This window comes from Dipteris shenzhenensis, chromosome 18 (assembly GCF_047967505.1).
Source record: "Dipteris shenzhenensis isolate YYH24624 ecotype China chromosome 18, Dip_SZ_1.0, whole genome shotgun sequence".
NCBI lineage: Eukaryota > Viridiplantae > Streptophyta > Polypodiopsida > Gleicheniales > Dipteridaceae > Dipteris > Dipteris shenzhenensis.
Genome location: NC_141613.1, coordinates 18187237 through 18206008, shown reverse-complemented (window position 1 = coordinate 18206008; position 18772 = coordinate 18187237). Strand labels below are relative to the sequence as shown.

General features: G+C 47.7%; 1 protein-coding gene across 5 annotated transcripts in view; it reads right to left on the bottom strand.

Annotated features, from left to right (window-relative positions):
- LOC147890892 (RNA helicase, ATP-dependent, SK12/DOB1 protein) overlaps positions 1–18772 on the bottom strand; it is a 257780-nt gene that overhangs the window by 145594 nt on the left and 93414 nt on the right. For 4 of the 5 annotated variants that reach the window (XM_087389232.1, XM_087389233.1, XM_087389231.1 and 1 more), the window contains exons 14-15: positions 15797–15952; positions 14724–14834 (exon numbers count right to left, since the gene is read on the bottom strand). In XM_087389232.1, the coding sequence (XP_087245358.1) occupies positions 14724–14834; positions 15797–15952 (267 nt within the window). The remainder of the gene's footprint in view (positions 1–14723; positions 14835–15796; positions 15953–18772) is intronic. The other variant, XM_087389235.1, reaches the window with a different exon arrangement.

Here is an 18772-nt window from a genome sequence, read left to right as displayed (position 1 = left end):
AAGGGGAGATAATACCATGACTAGCAACCAAGGGGAGAATAGAAAGAGAGACCGAAATGCAAGTACCTCCCCTTGTGCCCATAGCAGGCGACCCGAGGGTATGTCCTGAAAGCAATTTGCCAGACTTAGAGCAATCACTGGCATCTAGCTTGTGTTCCTGGATAAAAAGGATATCAATAGCACCTCCAGTGACGCCTGGATGAAGCTGGTTCCGAATCAGCTGCCTATGGCGACGGTGTGGAACTCCGCCTAGGCCCTGTATGTTCCAGCTGACTATCCTCATCGACAGGAGGATGCTGGATCGAAAGGCTTACCCGACCTAGTAGAGGAGACCAGCTTTCCCTGGGCCGAAACACTCCTGCTGAGGGCAGGAAGCTCAACAGGTGAAAGGATCCCCACACCTACTGAAAGGAAGGCCCTGTCACCAAAAGACCTCTTGGGTCTTTTTCTCTTCCTTGGACAGTCTCTAGCAAAGTGCCCAAGGGTCCTGCAAATCCTGCACTGGTCCTGTCTAACTGAAATCTCGACTCTCTATCGAAAGAGAGAGCCGTCTGGACGCTGAAGCATAATGTGGTCATTTGAGATGTTAGGATCAGAGACAATGACCCTAACATGAGGCACCCCGTCTGCACTGACTGCCTCTGCCAAGGAAGAAGGCATGCCAGGAAGGGAGGGGATCTCCGTGACCAATCCAAATGTGGCTCCGATAGTGGCAAGCAGTCGATGGTAGACTTAAGGAAGACCAGGAAACGTAATGAACAGTGATGTGACCTGCCTGTCCTCCTCGACCGGATCGAAGCCCAAGGTGTAGGGCAAAAGAAAGATCCTCCTCGAACCCAAAGCCAAGGGATTAGCTTTGAGAACAAGGGTTGTGGACTCATGGGAGTCGAAAACCACTTGGAAGAATCTACGTCCCAAAAGTCGAATATCCCTGAGGTGAGGCGTGAGGTCTCCTGGTAACGCCGCCAGCATCCAGTCTCTAGCCTGTGATCTAGAAGGGTGTGACCCAAAGATGGGGGCGAAAAGTGATGTGGAGCCCTCTAATTCCACATCTTTCTTGAGCTGCTGCAGCTCGTCTTCTGAAAAAAAGATGGTTCTCGTGGCCGGTGGAGGTGGACGGAGATTGGCTGAATGGGGATCCATTCGCCAATCGATGTGAAAAGGCCAATTCCAACACTGAAAAAGCTCCGTCCGTGAAACTACTGCCCAGGACGCCCTGAACGCGGGCACAGGAAGAAGGAGAAAGAGAGGGTAGGAGAGAGGGGAAGGGAAGGGAAAGAGGGGCAGGAAGAAGGAGAAAGAGAGGGGAGGAGAGAGGGGAGACGGAGGTAGGCTGAGGGGGAGGCGTGGGGAGCTGAGATAGGAAGGAAGAGGGCAGGGAGGAGGTTTTTTTTTTTTTTTTTTGGGGGGGGGGCAGGGGGGCTGGCGGGGGAGAGGGAGGGCGGAGGAGAAGGGGGCAGCAGGGAGGGGGAGAGCAGCGGGGGGGGGAGAGGGAGGGCGAGGGAGGGGGGCGGGGGAGGAGAAGGGGGCGGGGGGACTGGCGGGGGAGAGGGAGGGCGGAGGAGAAGGGGGCAGCGGGGGAGGGGAGAGCAAAAAGGGGCAGCGGGGAGGGGGGCACCCGGGGGGGGGGGGCTGGCGAGGGAGAGGGATGACGGGGGAGGGGACGGGGGAGGAGAAGGGGGGCGGGGGGGCTGACGGGTGGGGGAGAGGTTGGGCGGGGAGGGAGAGGTAGGGGGTAGGGGGGTAGCGGGGAGGGGGGAGAGGGAGGGCGGGGAGAGGGAAGGGGAGAGGGAGGGTGAGGGAGGAGGGAGATGATCTTCAAATTACTTAAGTCTACTGATCTCATCTCCACCATAATCAGTCATCAGCATCCATGTATCTATGCAATGGGGTGCACCAAGGCTGATGCAGATCAGAGATGTACACGTGCAGATCATAGCAGAAGTAGAAATCCTGACAACAAATCTGTTTACAACTCCGATCATCACCAAACTTTAGAGGCGGCACCTAGAGGAAAGAGCGACTAGGACAAGCCAAATATGATGTGATTTGGTGCATTCAAGCACTAGATCATTGACTAACTGTCAGTTCTACCTACATCAGACATACGGTTGCAATGTAGGGTCAAACCCTAACAATTTGGTGATTCCAACACATAGAGAGAATCAGGGAGTCCATTGACGCAAAAAGCGCCAAATTTTGAGCACTTTGAAAATTCTACGCTCTAGATGGGTGACACGTGGCAGAACGGGACCCCTGACACTTTACAAATTTGACCCTCTAGATGGGTGGCCCTCTAGATGGGATCCCTGACACTTTTGGCCATGAATTTTTGCACATGCTCCAAATTTCAGAACAAATGGATCACGAAATGCCCTTGATCTGGCCAAAAAGCAGCTTTGATAATATGAACGAAAACAAGACTTCTGTTACAGGCTAGTCACTAGTTTAGGGAAACTGAGAAACTAGTTAGCATTAATAGGAGAAATAGAAGGCAAAAAGGAAAAGTCACTCTTACTAGGAAGAGGGCATGGGGTGTGACAGCTCCCACGAGGCTGGCTAGCTTGATGCTAGATTTAGTCCTTCATGCACGTACAGCCAATAAGGTTGACACTTGAAAGTATCACACGGGATCGGAAGTGTATTGACCTTGAATGAATTGCAAGTACAGCTCAGGCCCCTTTTATAGGGCTAGGAAAGTGATCCAGCACACAATTGTATATGGGATAATGCAGCACGGGTGTCATGTTGGATGGACAAAAGCAGTAGAGCCTAGACCGCCTTCACAGCCACCCTCATACACATTTAAAGCAAGTGAACGACTCAATCACCAGGTAAAAGGTATTCATTCAAAATCCTTGTCTCTACACATCTCTACATTCAGTTCATACTCTGGTCACATTTCCTCCCAAAGCCAAACAACCTCAAAAAAACTGTTCAGCTGAAATCTCCTGACATTACCAACCGTGAAACGAAAGAAGGAAATCCCCCTCTCTCGATGCCCATGATCTATCCACTCCCACTCTCCTGGGTCCCACCTGATAGGTGCACCTCCATATAACCACAACCTCCACGATCCCAAGGCCAAGAGCAGAGGGTCGGGGTCTATGTACCACTGCAAGCCCGCTCCATGGTCCACAAAACCAGCAATCATGACAGGCTGAAAGGCAACCTCAAGAAGAATGCCATCCTTGGATGTAGAGAGTAAACCTCCATCCCCAATGTCAAAGACCAGTGCGTCTTCCCCGAGACCTCGGAGAGTGATCACCCGTAAAGGAACTAATGTCCTCGAAAAAGCCCCCATCCAAGTGGTGGAAGTAATAGGCAACTCAACTGTCCATTCCACCGGGATGGCTGCACCTATCTGTTGAATCCTGCGTGCTACCCCTCTAAGGTGACTCACGGACTGCAGTCTCTGATCCTCAGGTAGCCTGATAAAAGCTTTCCAAGTGCCTACTGTGTAGGCGGGGCCTCTCTCCCATTTAGACCACTGCATGTAATGGGAAGTGCCTAGTGGTCTGGCATGCTCGTCAAGACTACTATCATTCCAAACGATCGGCTACCTATCAATCTCTTCGACGGTAGAAGGTGGAATCCTTCGAAGAGTGTTCCTGAAGCTCTCCCAAGCTTTCAGGATGGCAGTCATGAGAGGAGAGGCAGGAGATCTGAGAGGGGCGGAAGTGAAAATCCAACGAGGGCTGTCCGCCCAATCATCTCCCAAGGTTGGTGTGCAAGCTTGAATGCGTCCAAAAAAGAAATCCTTCCAAGGTTCCTGCCCAGGCATGAGTCTCCTCACCACCACCTTACAAAGCAATGCCCTACACAGCAAGTCTAGGTCTAGGCCTCGAGGTTTTGCCGAAGGAGGACATGACCGCCTGTGTGGTAGTTCACAGCACCCAATGACATTAAGGCCCCCTTCACATGTAGGGAGAATAATGGTCTCCCAGGCCGACCTTACTGCAACATCTGCTGTGCCATCAAGTCCACTCCATAAAAAATTCCTGACTCGTCTGATGAGCTGACTGATGCAATCCCTAGACCGGCACCATCAAAAACACACACACCAGGAGGTGGCCAAGAGAACCTGGTTCACTACCACAACTCTAGATGCAAGGTCGAGTTTGGCAGAGCTCCAGAAAAGGAGCTTTTTCCTTATACTTTCTAGTATTGGGGCAAACTGCTGTGCTGGAGAGATGTCCAATCCTCCTTGGCATCCCAAATACCTGATAGGAACACCCCTCTGAATCCAGGAAAAGCCAATGTCAACTCCCCAGCCTGGAGTGTCCTCATCACTGATCCAAAAGCCAAAGGATTTAAGCCTGTTAATGTGTGCCCCTGCAGCTGAGCAAAAAATATCCAAGGCTGTCTAGAAAGAATCAAGTGACTGCGAAGAGGCCTCAATAAAAATAGCAGTGTCATCAGCCAACTCACAATCAAGAAGCTCCTGCTCCTGTCTCAAGGGCAATCTCAGCCCCAAAAGCTCAGCCTGAGATCTAAGGAAGATACTCATAGCTTCTGCCACAAAAAGAAAGAGGAAGGGGGCTAAAGGGCATCCCTGATAAACTGATCTGGAAATCTGAAACCTGTCACCCCTTACCCCTCCAATCAAAACCTGGCTGTGGGCTGATCTGTAAAGGGAGGCCACCCCTCTAATCCAAGCATCTGAAAATCCAAACCGTACAAGAGTGCCCTCAAGAAAACCCCAATCTACTCTGTCATAGGCTTTCTCGATGTCCAGGAGTAGAACTGCTAGCCTCTACCCACTCTGCATAGCCCACTCTGTGGCTTCCCAAAAGGAAAAGATATTATCAAAAATGCTCCTGCCATGCACAAATCATGTCTGAGTATCATAGATGAGGTCTGGAAGAAGGGGCTGTAATCGGATGCTAATCGCCTTGGCAAGGATTTTGTAAAGAGTGCCCAAAAGAGTGATGGGTCTCCAATGGGATACAAAATTCCTGTTGCCACCTTTCGGAATAAGGTGAATGAGTCCCTCGGTCAGTGAGTCAAGCATCTCACCCGAGTCCCAAATGCCCTGCAGGGCTGAAGTAATATGATTACCTATCATATCCGAAAAGGCTATAAAAAAAGGAGGACTAAGACCATCGGAACCAGGGCATTTCCCCTTATGAAGGGCAGAGAGAGCAGTCTTGAATTCTGTGTTGGTAAAGCGTGCATCAAGTGAGCATAACATCTCTGGGGTGACCAACACAGGTAAACTCTGCCAAACTTCATCTCTAGCCACCTCTCTGGCCTATGAGTTCGGATCTGCGGAAAGTAGGGAAGCATAGAAAGCTGTTGCTAAGTGCATGATCATCTCCGGATGGGACTGCAAAACGCCGTCAGAGTCAATAAGCTGCCTGACACTCTCTCTACTATGTCTAGGACCAAGTGTAGAGAAAAAGTATTTATTGACTCTCCCTCCCATCTGTATCCAAAAGGACTCCCGTGCATGGAAGGCATACTCTGCTCTCTAATCAAGCAAGGTTTGCAAGTGAGCCCTTGCAGCAGCAAGGCGCTCCTATATCCAAGCATATGATGGTCGTTTCTGCTCCTCCCTCTGTAAGGCTGCCAACTGTCGGCCGATACCGATCTCTCGCCTGAGTACCTCACCTCGCCGAGCACTAGCAACGGAGTGATAAAAGTCGCTGATACTGGCAAGTGCTGTGGCCACATGTGAAGGACCGGCCACCCTCCCTGCATATGAGAAACCCAGATCTCCAACACTGCCTCTGTGAGAGTCTCATCCGTGTATAAGGCATCGGGGATCCTGATACTATGAGATCGTCCTCTCAGATGAGGCTCTGAGATGGACAAAATTACCGGAAAATGGTCTGAAGTGGAAACACCGGGTGCATGCAAACTGTCCCCCCTCTATCAAGAGCCCAGTCACCCACATAGAATCTGTCAATCCGAGCATGGATAGGCATCTGCACCCTATGGTTCGACCAAGAAAACAAAAGTGACTGAGACTGAATAAGAAATGCATCATCTGACCAAACATCTCTGCCACTGAACCTAAACAAGAAGGCATCCCAGGCTGCTCTCTCAAGGGAGTAGATACCACCTTCTCTGCCCCCTTTCTTATCAGAAGGTGCCTCAACCATGTTGAAGTCACCTCCAATAATCCACGAATCCGCAATGTCAACCCACGAGACCAACTCTTTCCAAAACAAAACACGGTCCCCTCTGTTGTTCGGAGCATAGAGGTTGAGGAAACCAACCTTACGTCCGTCAATCAGAAGTAAAACCCACTGGACCCTGGAGGGGGTTATGGTACCATGTCCAATGACCAGAGGGAGAATAGAATCTGAAATTGAAATGCATGTACCTCCTCTGGTTCCCAAGGCAAGAAGCCAAAAAGTTAGGCCTGAGAGCAGCTTACCTGACTTGGAGCAATCTCTGACATCCAGTTTGTGTTCCTGAAGAAAAAGAATGTCTAGGGAACCACCTGAAACACCTAGAAGGAGCTGATTCCTAATCAACTGTCTGCGACGGCGATGAGGGATGCCGCCCAGTCCCTGTATATTCCAACTGGCTATCCTCATCGGCGGGAGAAAGTGGGTTGGAATACCTTACCCGACCTGGTGGCGGAAAAAGAAACCTCTACCGGAGCAGACCTCCTGCCATACACACGAGGTCCAAGGGGAGGAAAGTCCACAGGTGAGAGAGAGAAGGATCTCTCAAGAGGGATGCCAATAACTGGCTCTCCAAAAGTAGAGAGTACAAAATCATCATCTGGGAGGCTAGAGAGGTCCTCCAAAGCCGAAAATGAGTTCCGCTGAGCCAGTCCTGGGGAGGGGGTACGAAGGATTCCTACCGAAGTAGGAAGAGAATGTAAGACCCCCTTCGCTCTGTCCAAAGAGGGAGGCACCTGTACTAGATCCTAATCAAAAAGTGGTGCGGACGAGGTGCCAACAACCTGGGCTGCTGAGGAAGGTACAGCTTGGTCCAAGGGTGGAGTCGAACAAGGCTCCTGAACACTAGTCTCCTCTCGAGGCTCCAAAGGGGTAGCCTCCGAAGAGGTGGAGGTGTGAACTAAAGTAGAGGGCCTAACCGCGACTCGAACCCACCGTGGGCCAGAGGTGGTGCGGGGTGCCAAAGGGACTCGAGTAGCCCTAGGAGGGGGGGGAGCCCGTGTCTGAGGCCGTGTCTGTGGAGCGGTAGGTCCTGCTCCTTCTCTCTGTCGTAAGATAGTACGAGCTGGTTGCTTTCTGGGCCTCTTTCTTTTTTGGGCAATCTCTGGCGAAGTGCTGCGAGGATCTGCAAATCCTGCACTAGTCCTGCCGACCTACAACCTCAAATCTCTGGCGGAAGAAAGACCCATCGGGTCGCTGTAGCATGATGTGGTCATCTGAAATATTGGGGTCCTGGACAATGACCCTAACCCTGGGTACCCCATCCATCCGAACCGCCTCAGCAGCCGAAGAGGGCTCGTCAAGGAGAGGGGGGATCTCTGCTACCACACCAAACCTCTTGCCAATAACTGAAAGAAGCCGGTGATAAACTGAGGGAAGACCAGGGAACCTAATGAAAACAGAAACTCCATGCTTGTCCTCTTCAACTGGGTCAAATCCCAGTTGAAAAGGAAACAAAAAAATCCTCCTGTAGCCTAGAAGTAGAAACCTGGCCTGTGACGTCCGGGGAATCTAGGCACACCAGAAAGAAACCCCGTCCCAACAAACGAACATCCTTGAGGTGGGGGGGCGAGGTCCTAAGGAAGCGCCGCCAGCATCCAATCTCTAGCTTGTAACCTGGAGGGGTGTGAGCCATGAATGCGTGCGAAGAAAGTCGTGGAACACTCATGCTCCAAATCCCTTTGCAACTGCTGCAGCTCGTCTTTTGAAAAAGTGACAGTTCTCACGGCCGGTGTGAGCGGAGACGGATTGACTAAATGGGAACCCATTCGTCAATCGAGGTGTGTTGGCCGATTCAAACACAAAAAATAAAAAACTCCGTCCGCTTTCCTAAAACCCAGGAGACCCCTATAAGAGAATAGGGGTACTCCAGATAAAGGAGTGGGTGAAGGAAGAAGGGAGAGAGAAGAAGCAGCCAAGGAGGAGCCAGCAAGGGGGCAGCAAGGAGGAGGGGAAAGGAGGGGAGGATAGAGGAGAGGAGGAGTGGAGGAGAGGGGGGGGAGAGGAGTAGAGGAGAGGGGGAGGAGAGGAGGAGAGGAAGAGAGGAGAGGGGAGGAGAGGGGGGGGGAGGGGGGGGGAGCAAGGAAGAGCAGGGGAGGAGAGGAGGGGACGGGGGGGACGTGCAGGCAGCAGCACGGGGGAGTAGGCTGCAGCGGAGGGGGAGCAGCGGCAGGCGCAGGGGGGGAGCAGACTGCAGCGCAGGGGGGGGAGGCTGCAGCAGGTAGGAAGGAGGGGCAGCGCGCAGGGGAGAGGGCAGCGCGGGGGAAAGGAGGGGGCAGCGAGGAGGGAAGGGAGGGGGCAGCGAGGAGGAGCGAGGAGAGGAGCAGCAGCAGGGAGAAGGAGCAGCAGGAGGGAAGGGAGGGGGCAGCGAGGAGGGGAGCAGGAGGAGCAGCAGGGGCAGCGAGGAGGGAGCAGGAGGAGCAGCAGGAGGAGCAGGGAGAGGAGCAGCAGCAGGGAGGAGGGAAGGGAGGGGGCAGCGAGGAGGGAAGCAGGAGGAGCAGCAGGAGGAGCAGGGAGAGGAGGGGAGCAGGAGGAGCAGGGAGCAGCAGCAATCTTTGTGTGTTCTCTAGGTGGCTTTTGATTGTCTCCTAGACCTCTGAGTTGGCCTCTCCTAGACCTCTGAGTTGGCCATACATCCTGAGTTATGCTAGGTGAGTCTGTGAGCCTATATACCATGCTCAAGCTTCTATATTCCACAACCAAAAAACTCAGGATAGCTCATCTTCAATGGTTTTGTAGCTTCACGAAAGAGATAAAGGTTCATAAAGACTCTCTAATTGATGCTGCTCACTAGCTAACACAAAAAGAAATCAATGACCCAAAGACAGACAAATTGTGCATCCCTACCCACGCTTTTAGAAGTAATTACAAGACACTTGGAAAGAGCAATATCTCAGCCACAAAGGCTCCACAAAGCACTATAGAACCTGCTTCTACACAAGTAGCTTGACAAAGGACATCTCCACACAAGATTGCAAAGAAGAGTGACAGACACTCAAACTATCCTCGAGAAAGAGACCGACACACAGCAGTTGGAGAAGCATCACAGAGACTTCCACCAAGAGCAGCTCCACCAATATGCATATATGGAGAAAGAACACCGCCAAGCTGCCAGCAGAGAAGCCATGCTTTGTCGACTCCAGTGCAGTCCTCCAACGAACCAATTGTCTTCAGCTACAAAGCCGCCAGTCGACTTTCATGAAGAGCCAACAAGCCACCGAACCGTCCGGAAGTGAGCTGTGCTCATAGCATTCAGCAGTTTACCTTTCAAGAAGCCTCTTGAACACGTAGGTCTTTTGCATGGGAGTCTAACAAATGGTGCACACTCATAACCGCCAAGAAACCTTAGTAAGTTGCACGCCCTACGAAGGTTACCAAGCCAAAAATGCCAACACTGGCTGCATCAATCTGCTTAATTCTCCTTTCATTTTCTCAAAAGTAACTTTGTAGTTGAAATTTATGACCATCCAGAACGTTTTTGAAACCCTTCGAAGAGCCCACTGAAAAAGCGGGACCTCTCTCCCATCTAGACCACTGCATATAACGAGACGTACCAAGAGGTCTACCATGATCAATCATTAAGTATGGTATCATTCCACATGATAGGCTGCCTATCAATCTCTTCCAAAGAGAAGGGGGGACTCTTTGAAGGTTACTTCCGAAGCTGCCCACGATTTCAAGATGACAGCCATAAGAGGGGAGGAAGGAACCCCGAGATGAGCTGAAGTAAAAATCCACGTAGTACTATCGATCCAATCCCCACCTGAGTAAGGAGAGCAAGGCTATTTGCAATGAATGAAAATATATTTCCAACATTCTTGTCCTAAAAAAGGTCCCTGACCACAACTTGCAATGCAAGTCTAGATCAATGATATTGAGGCCACATGGGAGGGGGAATTTTGTCTTTGGTGTTTGCCGAAACATTTAGCCCACTCGACAAGAAGTTCCTTATAGGCCTTTTAAGCTGAGTGATGCATTCCCTAGAGTGGCACCAATAAGAGCAAATAAACCATGCCGTGGCCGACACCTAACCGGTTAACCACCACCCCCCTGGAAGTGAGGTCAAGTTTGGCCGAACTCCGAGGAGTTTTCACATGATATGCTTCAACACAGGAGCAAACTACTGCAAAGAGACTCACACCGACCTATCAACCTAATTCTCTGACAAAGACACCCCTCTGAATCCAAGTAAAACCAAAATCAACCTCCCAATAGAGTGTCCTTTTTCTAATCTAGAAGCCATTGGATTTATTCCAATTGATGTGTGCACCTACTGCAAAACAACATAGATCCAAAGTTGCCTTGAAGGAAGTGAGTCTATGAAGTGGCATCCAAAAACAGCAATGTCATCACCAACCTCACTGTCCAAGATCTCCTCATCCCATCTAAGTCTCAACCCAATAATGTTAGCCTGAGATCTCAAAAAGATGCTCAATGCTTCAGCCATAACCAAATATAGGAAAGAGGCAAGAGGGCATCCCTGTCGGACTGATCTAGAAATCTGAAATCGCTCTTGTATCCCCTTTGATAAGCATTTGAAAATTCAAAATGTTAAAAAAACCCAATCTCTTGTGTCTTAAGTTGTCTTGAAATCCAAGAGTAGAATGGCTTGCCTCTGGCCACTCTACATGGCCCAATCCAAAGCCTCCCAAAATGAAAAAATATTATTTGTAATGCTTCACCCCATCTGTGTATCATGAATATTCATGATACACAGACGGGCTGCAAACGCAAACTGATAGCTTATGGCCAAAATCTTGTAAAAGGTGCCCAAAAGAGTGATTGGCCTCCATTGGAAAATCAAATTTCTGCAAACCCCCTTTGGGATAAGATGAATGAGATCTTTGTAAGTGAATTGGGCATAATACTAGAGTGAATGAGATCTTTGTAAGTGAATTAGGCATAGTACCAGAGTCACAAATGCCCTACAAGGCTGGGGTAACATGGTCCCAATCATGCCCCAAAAAGCCATAAAAAGGGGGTGTTGACCCAGTTGAACCCAGGCACTTGCCTTGTAATGGGCAAGAAATGCCGTCCAAATTCAAGATTCATGAAACGTGCATCAAGTGAGACTCTTATATCTAATTTCAGCAATGCTATAATACCTTGCCAAACTCTGGTAGGCATCTACTGAAAGAAGGGAGGCGTAAAAATCAATAGCTATACGTAAGATGGCATCGGGATCTAATTCTAAGTCTGGCATCATCTCTAGTAGGCATTTGCTGAAAGAAGGGAGGCATAAAAATCAATAGCTATACGTAAGATGGCATTAAGGTCTAACTGTAAAACCCCATCAAAGTCAATGAGCTGAGAAACAATTTATCTACCATGTCTCGGGCTAGGAGTAGAGAAAGAAGTGCTTACTGACTCTTCCTCCTATTGGAGTCCAAAATGACTCTCATGCATGAAACACATACTATCCTCTCGAATCCAAAATAACTTGTTGATGAGCCCTTGCTGCAGTAAGACACTCCTGAATCCAAGAATCTTTAGGCCGCTTCTACTCTTCCCTCTACAAGGCTGCTAATTGCTATTGAAGACCAACCTCTTATCTAAGAATCTCATGTCTCTTGGAACTATCAATGAAATTATAGAAATCACTAATACCAGAGAGGGTTGTTGCCACATGTAAAGGAGATGGAACTCTGTCTTACATATAAGACACCTAGCGTCTCAATTGAGGCTCATGACAAAATCAAAAAACCACCAGAAAGTCATCCAAGGTGAAAACCCCTGGTAAAATGCATACCGGGCCAACTTTATCTAAAGCCCAATCATTGATTCCTGATCCAATTCAGGAACTCAATCTAGGCACAGCTGAAGAGCCACACAGTGTGCACATTTATTAGGTGATCAACTCTGAGATATGAAAACCTTGTTTTTGTGGTATAAAGATGTGTTTGCTTATATACGGATGGGCATCTGATGTCTCCTGTTCGACAAGAGCAAATGAGACAAAGTGTAAGAGGCATCATCTGTCCAAGCATGTCCACCAACACTGAACAGGAAAAGGAAGGCATCCCAAGCTCCTCTCTCAAGAGTGTCAATGCAAACTTCCCTCTTTTTTTCCTAAAGGCAACTCCACCATGTTGAAGGTTGAGAAGACCAACCTTACGTCCTTTAATCAAAAGTATCATCCACTGTGCTCTAGGAGCTGTAATGAACCCTATTGCCCAATGCAAGAGACCATAAATGTATGACCAAAAAGGAGTTTACTTAACTTTGCACAATCTTTAACTTCTAGCTCGTGTTCCTAAATAAAGAGAATGTCAATAAGTCCCCCAGTGACACCTGAATGAAGCTAATTACGAATCAGTTGTGCCTTTCACTGGCAATGAGGTACACCACCAAGGCCCTGAATATTCCAGCTAACAATCCTCATCGACAGGAGAAAGTAGGTAGGAAAACCTTACTGGACCTCACAGTGGAAACATCTCTCTCATGCGTAAAACATCTCCTAGAGTAGTGGAGAGGAGGAAAATCCACAAGAGAGAGAATCCACACACCTAGAAAGAGGACGCTCTATTGATAAAACCAAAATCACTTAGAGGAGAGAAAGAGTCCTCTAAACCAAGCACGGCGCCGGAGTTCATAAGGTCCTTTCCTACAAGAGCATTGAGGAGGCAAGAGCCACATCCTTCCCTCGATCAAACAAGGGTGTACTGACAGGGAAGGAGGCTGCTCGGACGAGAGGCCAAGATCTGGAAAAAGATCTAAAGGAGCATCACCTTGGCCTCGACTAAAACTAGGTCAGGGGCATTACTGGCCGCAACCTAAACTGAGGCATAGACATCACTAAGCCGTGGCCCTTAACCAGAGCATGGATATCATTGGTTGCAACCAAAGCTCAATCTGGGACCAGAGAAGGAGTATCTTGATCTACACGTGGTGGAGAAGCACCAACTCTAACCACAACCCAATGAAGGCCAGCAGATGTGAGGCGTGCAGTGGGTGTTGGACGTGTAGGGGTGTCAATGGAACACTTTGAAAAGAATAAGAATGAGCCGCACTACAAGACTTCATTGGCCTTTCCTTCTTTGCGCAATCTCTAGCGAAGTAGCCACAAGTCCTACATATCCGACATTGATCCTACCTGCCCACGATCTCAACTCTCTACTGAAAAAGAGAGCCATCTGGACACTAGAGCATAATGTGGTCATCGGAAATATTAGGTCAAACACAATGACCATAACTATTGGAACCCCGTCCGATCCAATCTCCTCTATTGCGGAAGAGGGTAAACCAAGGAGGGGGGATCTTTGTGACCGGCCCAAAAGAAGCTCTAATCGTGGCTAGAAGCCAATGGCAAAACCAAGGCAAACCCAGGAATCTGATGTAAGAGTAAAGTCACCCACCACTACTTCTCTATACGGTTGAAAACCTAAAGAGAACGTATTGAAAAATACCTTCTTAATACCAAGTGCGAAGGGGCTAGCCTTGAGCATTGCACTCGCCACTCCAAGAGAGCCAAAAGCCACCAGAAAGAAACCTCATCCCAATTATCAAACATGAAAAAGGACGAGGATGAGGTGAGGAGGTAAGACAACAAGCATCCACAGTCCCTAGCTTGTGATCCGGAAGGATTGGGCCCAGGACTGAGTGGAAAAACAATGGTGTAGCTCTCAAAATCCACATCCTTTTGAAGCTGCAATAACTCATCTTTTGAAAAAATGCACATTCTACCGGCCGGTGGAAGTGTCGAGGATTGCCTGAATGGGTGGCCATTCGTCAATCAAGTGTGGAGGGCCAACTCAAACAATGATAGATCCAACCGTCACTAAGAGGAAAGAAGGGAGGGGGGGGCGGAGGGGCTGGAGAGGAGAGAAGGGAGGGGAGGGACTGAGAGGAGAGAAGGGAACGGGAGAGGGCAGGCAGTAGGTGGCGGGGGCACAGGCAGAAGGGGAGGGAAGCAGGTGAGGAGAGGGGCAGAGAGGCAAGCAGCGGGTGCAGAGAGGTAGGCAGCAAGGAAGGGAAGCAGGTGAGGAGAGGGGGGCAGGGGAAGGCAGCGAGAGGCAGCAAGGGCGGAGGCCCAAATAAAAAAGAATCATGACCAAATTTTTAAAATTACAATTTCAGAAACTGGTGGCCACAATGTTTTGCAATAGTAGAAATGAAAGGGGAAACAAAAAGGAGAGCTATGCACTCGTTATTTGTTTCTTGCACAATGCACAATTTCATGTTTCACATTGTGAATGCACATTACTGAAAAATGCTTGCACTCTTTACAACTTTGATCATGGATCCTTGGTGAGTCTAGGTCTCTACACTTCACTCTTCAGATTTCATGTCCAATTCACTTCGCATAAATTTACCACGTAAACCATTACTCATATTATATTCTCAACCAAGTTGTACCATAGAGCTAAGTTTAAAGGGGTTTCCTTTTTGTGCATATCTTTGATCCAACCACCCTCTTCAAGGTTTTTGCAACTAAAAGTGCAAGAATATGTTTGCATGAAACTTACGAGAGAAAAGACCCTTTCTTCTACCATTAAGGACTCTACAGCAAGCCAGCATTTCCTGCAACTCCATTACAAAGAGTAGGATATTCAGAAGTCATGAGAGAAAAGAGAGCCTTCTTCTAACCTTAATGACTCCCCGACAAAATAGCATTTCCACGACCTCTTTCACGATAGGTAAGAGACCTGCATGATGTACTCCTATTCCCCGACGGAGTAAATCCTCAAGCCTGACAACCTCCAAAACAAAGAATTGTAGAACACACATTGTGAATAAAATAAAAGATAGTAAACCTTACCACAGGTACAAGCTCAACTACAATTCCAAGGAGGACACTATGGCAGACCAGAACATAAACTTAAGCTTCCATCCCTTTCCTCCAAGTCCATTCACAGCACACAATTATTATGGTTGGATAAAATCATATTTATCAGCATCTTCAAGTTTAAGCATACAAAGGAGCAAGTGAAAAAGAGAGGCACCATCTTATTTATTTTTGTCTAGAGCCAAGGCAAATAAGCAAGCCAACTCAAAGGAGAAGCTCTTGACCACTGTTGACCTAGTCTTTAGCTAAAAGGAAGTTTAGGCAGCACAACTTTATCAGTCGTAAGCACTCAGAAAGAGTTAGGAGTCCATGTCCCATCCATGTTATGAAATTCCCCCATCACTTCAAGACAAGAATTTGGTCCTGAAACTCCTGAATACAGAAAGCCTATGCTATGTGCATTGGTGGACATTTTTACAAACCAACTAAAAACAATTGCACATTTCGTTCCATGGGCACAACTTCTACATGGATGTAAAGAGGATAGACAAATATACACTACCACCCCATGGTAGCATTACAAAATTTCACATCCACCTTCTCCCGATGTGATCATCTCTAGTAGGGCAAGCTCTAAGTGTTTTGTGGGTTAAGTATTGTAAGTTTTGAACAAAAAAAAGATTGCAGTTTTGGATGCACATACCAGGAATTCCATCCCCTGAGGAGTGGGATCTCTCACCTCTCCTAGAAATTGCATCTCTAGGGAAATGAATGTCAAATATGTGTTGCTTTATAGGGGTTGACAGAAAGATGTTCACAATGTATTCTCTTACATATATAACAATAGAGATATCTTCCCACTGCCAAAAATTAACATCTGAAAGGAGGCGCACTGTAAAGTTAAATTGTGCCTTATCATTGACAAAAAGATTACCTGAGGAAGTCGACGATCAGAACCCTTCAGCCTTGAAAATACTTTGTCGCAGAATACACGAATCTCACTCTTTTCTGATGCACTTGTCAAATCTGCAGCGGTCAAACTATCTGCTGACTTATCGCATCGACTTTTCGAAAAACAAAAGACTACCACCTGAAAGACGCCAGAATACCAAACTTTAGAAGAATAACAATGAGGGCATTAACCAAACCCATAGACGATGACTGATTACAAATAAAGCACGTTGACTGCAAAGAAACAGCTGACTACTGCGGTCAGCTGTAAGGAGAAAACTTTTGATGAAAAATACTATAACGAGTTCCTAAACACATGCAAGAGGACAAAATTTGAATTGTCAGCTTCTTTATTAGCTACACCTATCCTCTCCTGCAAACTTTTAAATAAAACTACAAGATACAGCCGTCAAAATCAACAACTGGTTAATGATAGTGACAACAACAGCTGTCTTGCCTTCCTACTCTCAGGTTACCACAATTCCAAGAATAGGCTGTGTGGTCCACACAGCTCCTTTCCTTTCCATACACTTATCACATTAGTTCTTCTTGCACGGCCACCATCATGAAACGGAACTGCACTGTGTTTTGTAATTTTAGAAGATGATTTTGGGCATGTTCCTAAATTCATCTAGCTATATATAAAGGCCACCACTTCAAGAACCATCTAGCACCACTTTAAAAACCAAATGTGCTGAAAGTCACCTTAAAACCAACACACCATTGGTTGAGCAATGGTCCTGCTCACAGTTGCTTTATTGATCTTCAAGCCACTTTAATGAGTAGGTAACAAGCCCATGAGTGCTGTTGCTAACTATTCTTGAAGCAGCCCAACTATTGCAACAAGAGAACCCCCCAAAACCGTATTGACATTCAGACAAGTTACATCAGCATGCATGCACCATTAAGATACACGTAAGTACAGGACAAGCAGGTAGAATCAAGCTAATGTTCTTGGTAGACTGGCATATCAACTGTGGGAGAAGCTGACATGGGAAACAAACTATGTGCAATATATGCTAGAGAAAATCCCACCTAACCTCCAACTTCCCCCCCCCAGAGATGAATAGTTACTGACCCCACACAGGAAGCTTCCCTCACCCCCCCCACCCCCGTTTCCCCTTACTTTGCATTAAGAAGCTCCTCCAAAGCTGCAATGGGCATCCTAATGCCAAGAATAGCATCCTTCAAGAAATTGCACAGAGCCTTTACAAATAAATAGAAAAAGCCAAGAGGCCAAGGAACATCCTTGTCTCACTGATATGGCTATATGAAATATATCCCCTCGGGTTACCCTTACTAAAACAGGCTATATGAAATCTATCAACTTGGATTTCTCCAACTAAAACTTGGCCACGAGTAGGGTACTCATACCCCTCAGGTCCCATTGGCACACATGATGGCATCCAACCAAAACTTATTGGGCAAAGACTTTCCCTTTAGCATACACCTAGCCATTTCCATTGAAGTCCGGTTCTTTCGCTCTTCAACTCCATTTTGATGTGGAGTGTATGGCACTATGCACTGATGTGTGATGCCCCGGGCTGCTAAAAAATCACAAAAAATCCACAGGACACGTACTCATCCCCCCTGTCAGTGCAAAGTGTCAGGAGATTGAGACAAGCAAAGACATCGGACTTGGATTTCAAAAGGTAAACCCAAGTGTGTCTAGTAAAGTCATCCACCCACAAATGTGACAAAATAAGAGCAGCCTCCAAGAGAAAGGGCTCGCATCAGTCCATGTACATCACTACGAACCAAGTGCAACTTACGGGATGCACCAACAGTCCAATCCTTAGGAAAGGAGAACCTATGCATCTTCCCCAACAAGCAGCCCTCATGGATGTGCTTTGAAAGACCATGCATTTTGGGAAGGTCTACCACCATGTTCGCGAATGCATCTTAACCAGACTAGCATAGTTTAGATGCACAACTCTCATGCCAGAGGTGAGCATCTGCAATAACTGATTCAGCTGCTGTATTTGCAGCTTGCGTCAATAAGAGCCCTTCTGTCATAAGAGTCAAGATTATATAGCCCTTGGGAAAGTGTTCCAGTGAGTATAGTGTTGTTATCATGCCGGAAGTCATACACAGCACAGCGATAACAATCAAAAATCACTCTATACCATTTGTGGCAATGGCTGAAATAGAAATCAGATTTTTCTTTAAACCTGGAACATACTTCCAAAAGAGGGACTGCATCACCTCACTTGACCAATCCCTCGCACGGGATACGATACATTATTGGCACATGTAACTATGCCCCCTTAGGTGCATCATCCAAGGACTGAAATAGCTTCTTGCAGGAGGTAATGTGCCTGGAAGCACCACTATCAACGTACCAATCTGGCATAGGATCAGCCATCGATATTTGGAAGGATCGTAATAGCATGCGATAACAAATGCCCAATCATCAAGTGCAATATTTTCTGCCTCATGGCTGACTTCACATATAGTAGAAGCATCTGAAACTGCAAGTCATTGCTTCTACCGCTTCTTCTCTGAAGCAATAAGCTTTCTACATTCTGAAATGTCATCGCCGGGGGCTTACTGCAATAGTTGCATCTCTTTTCTTCTTGCCATCACCCTGGCTAGAAGATGATGTACGAGCATAAGTTTTAGGCTTGCTGAAATTCTTGCCCCCCTTTCCTTTACCTTTATGACCCATAGCAAAGGCTTAATCTGCATTGATGGAGGCAGCCTTGCTTGCGCTCCTCTTGCAAGAGCAATGTGACAAGCTGGTCGAAGGTGTAGTGGTTGGGGGCACCAATGGCCACTAGCCTCAATGTAATAGCGAAGCCCTAGTAAGAATCAAGAAGGCCACTCAATGTAGTCGACACAATCTGAGGATCTAGCACAATCTCATCAATGTTAATGAGCTGCTCGTTGTAGGCCTTGGTTTTGGTCAAGTAGGCATGTCCCCTTCTTCCATCTTAACATCATCTAGCCGCTTAAAGAA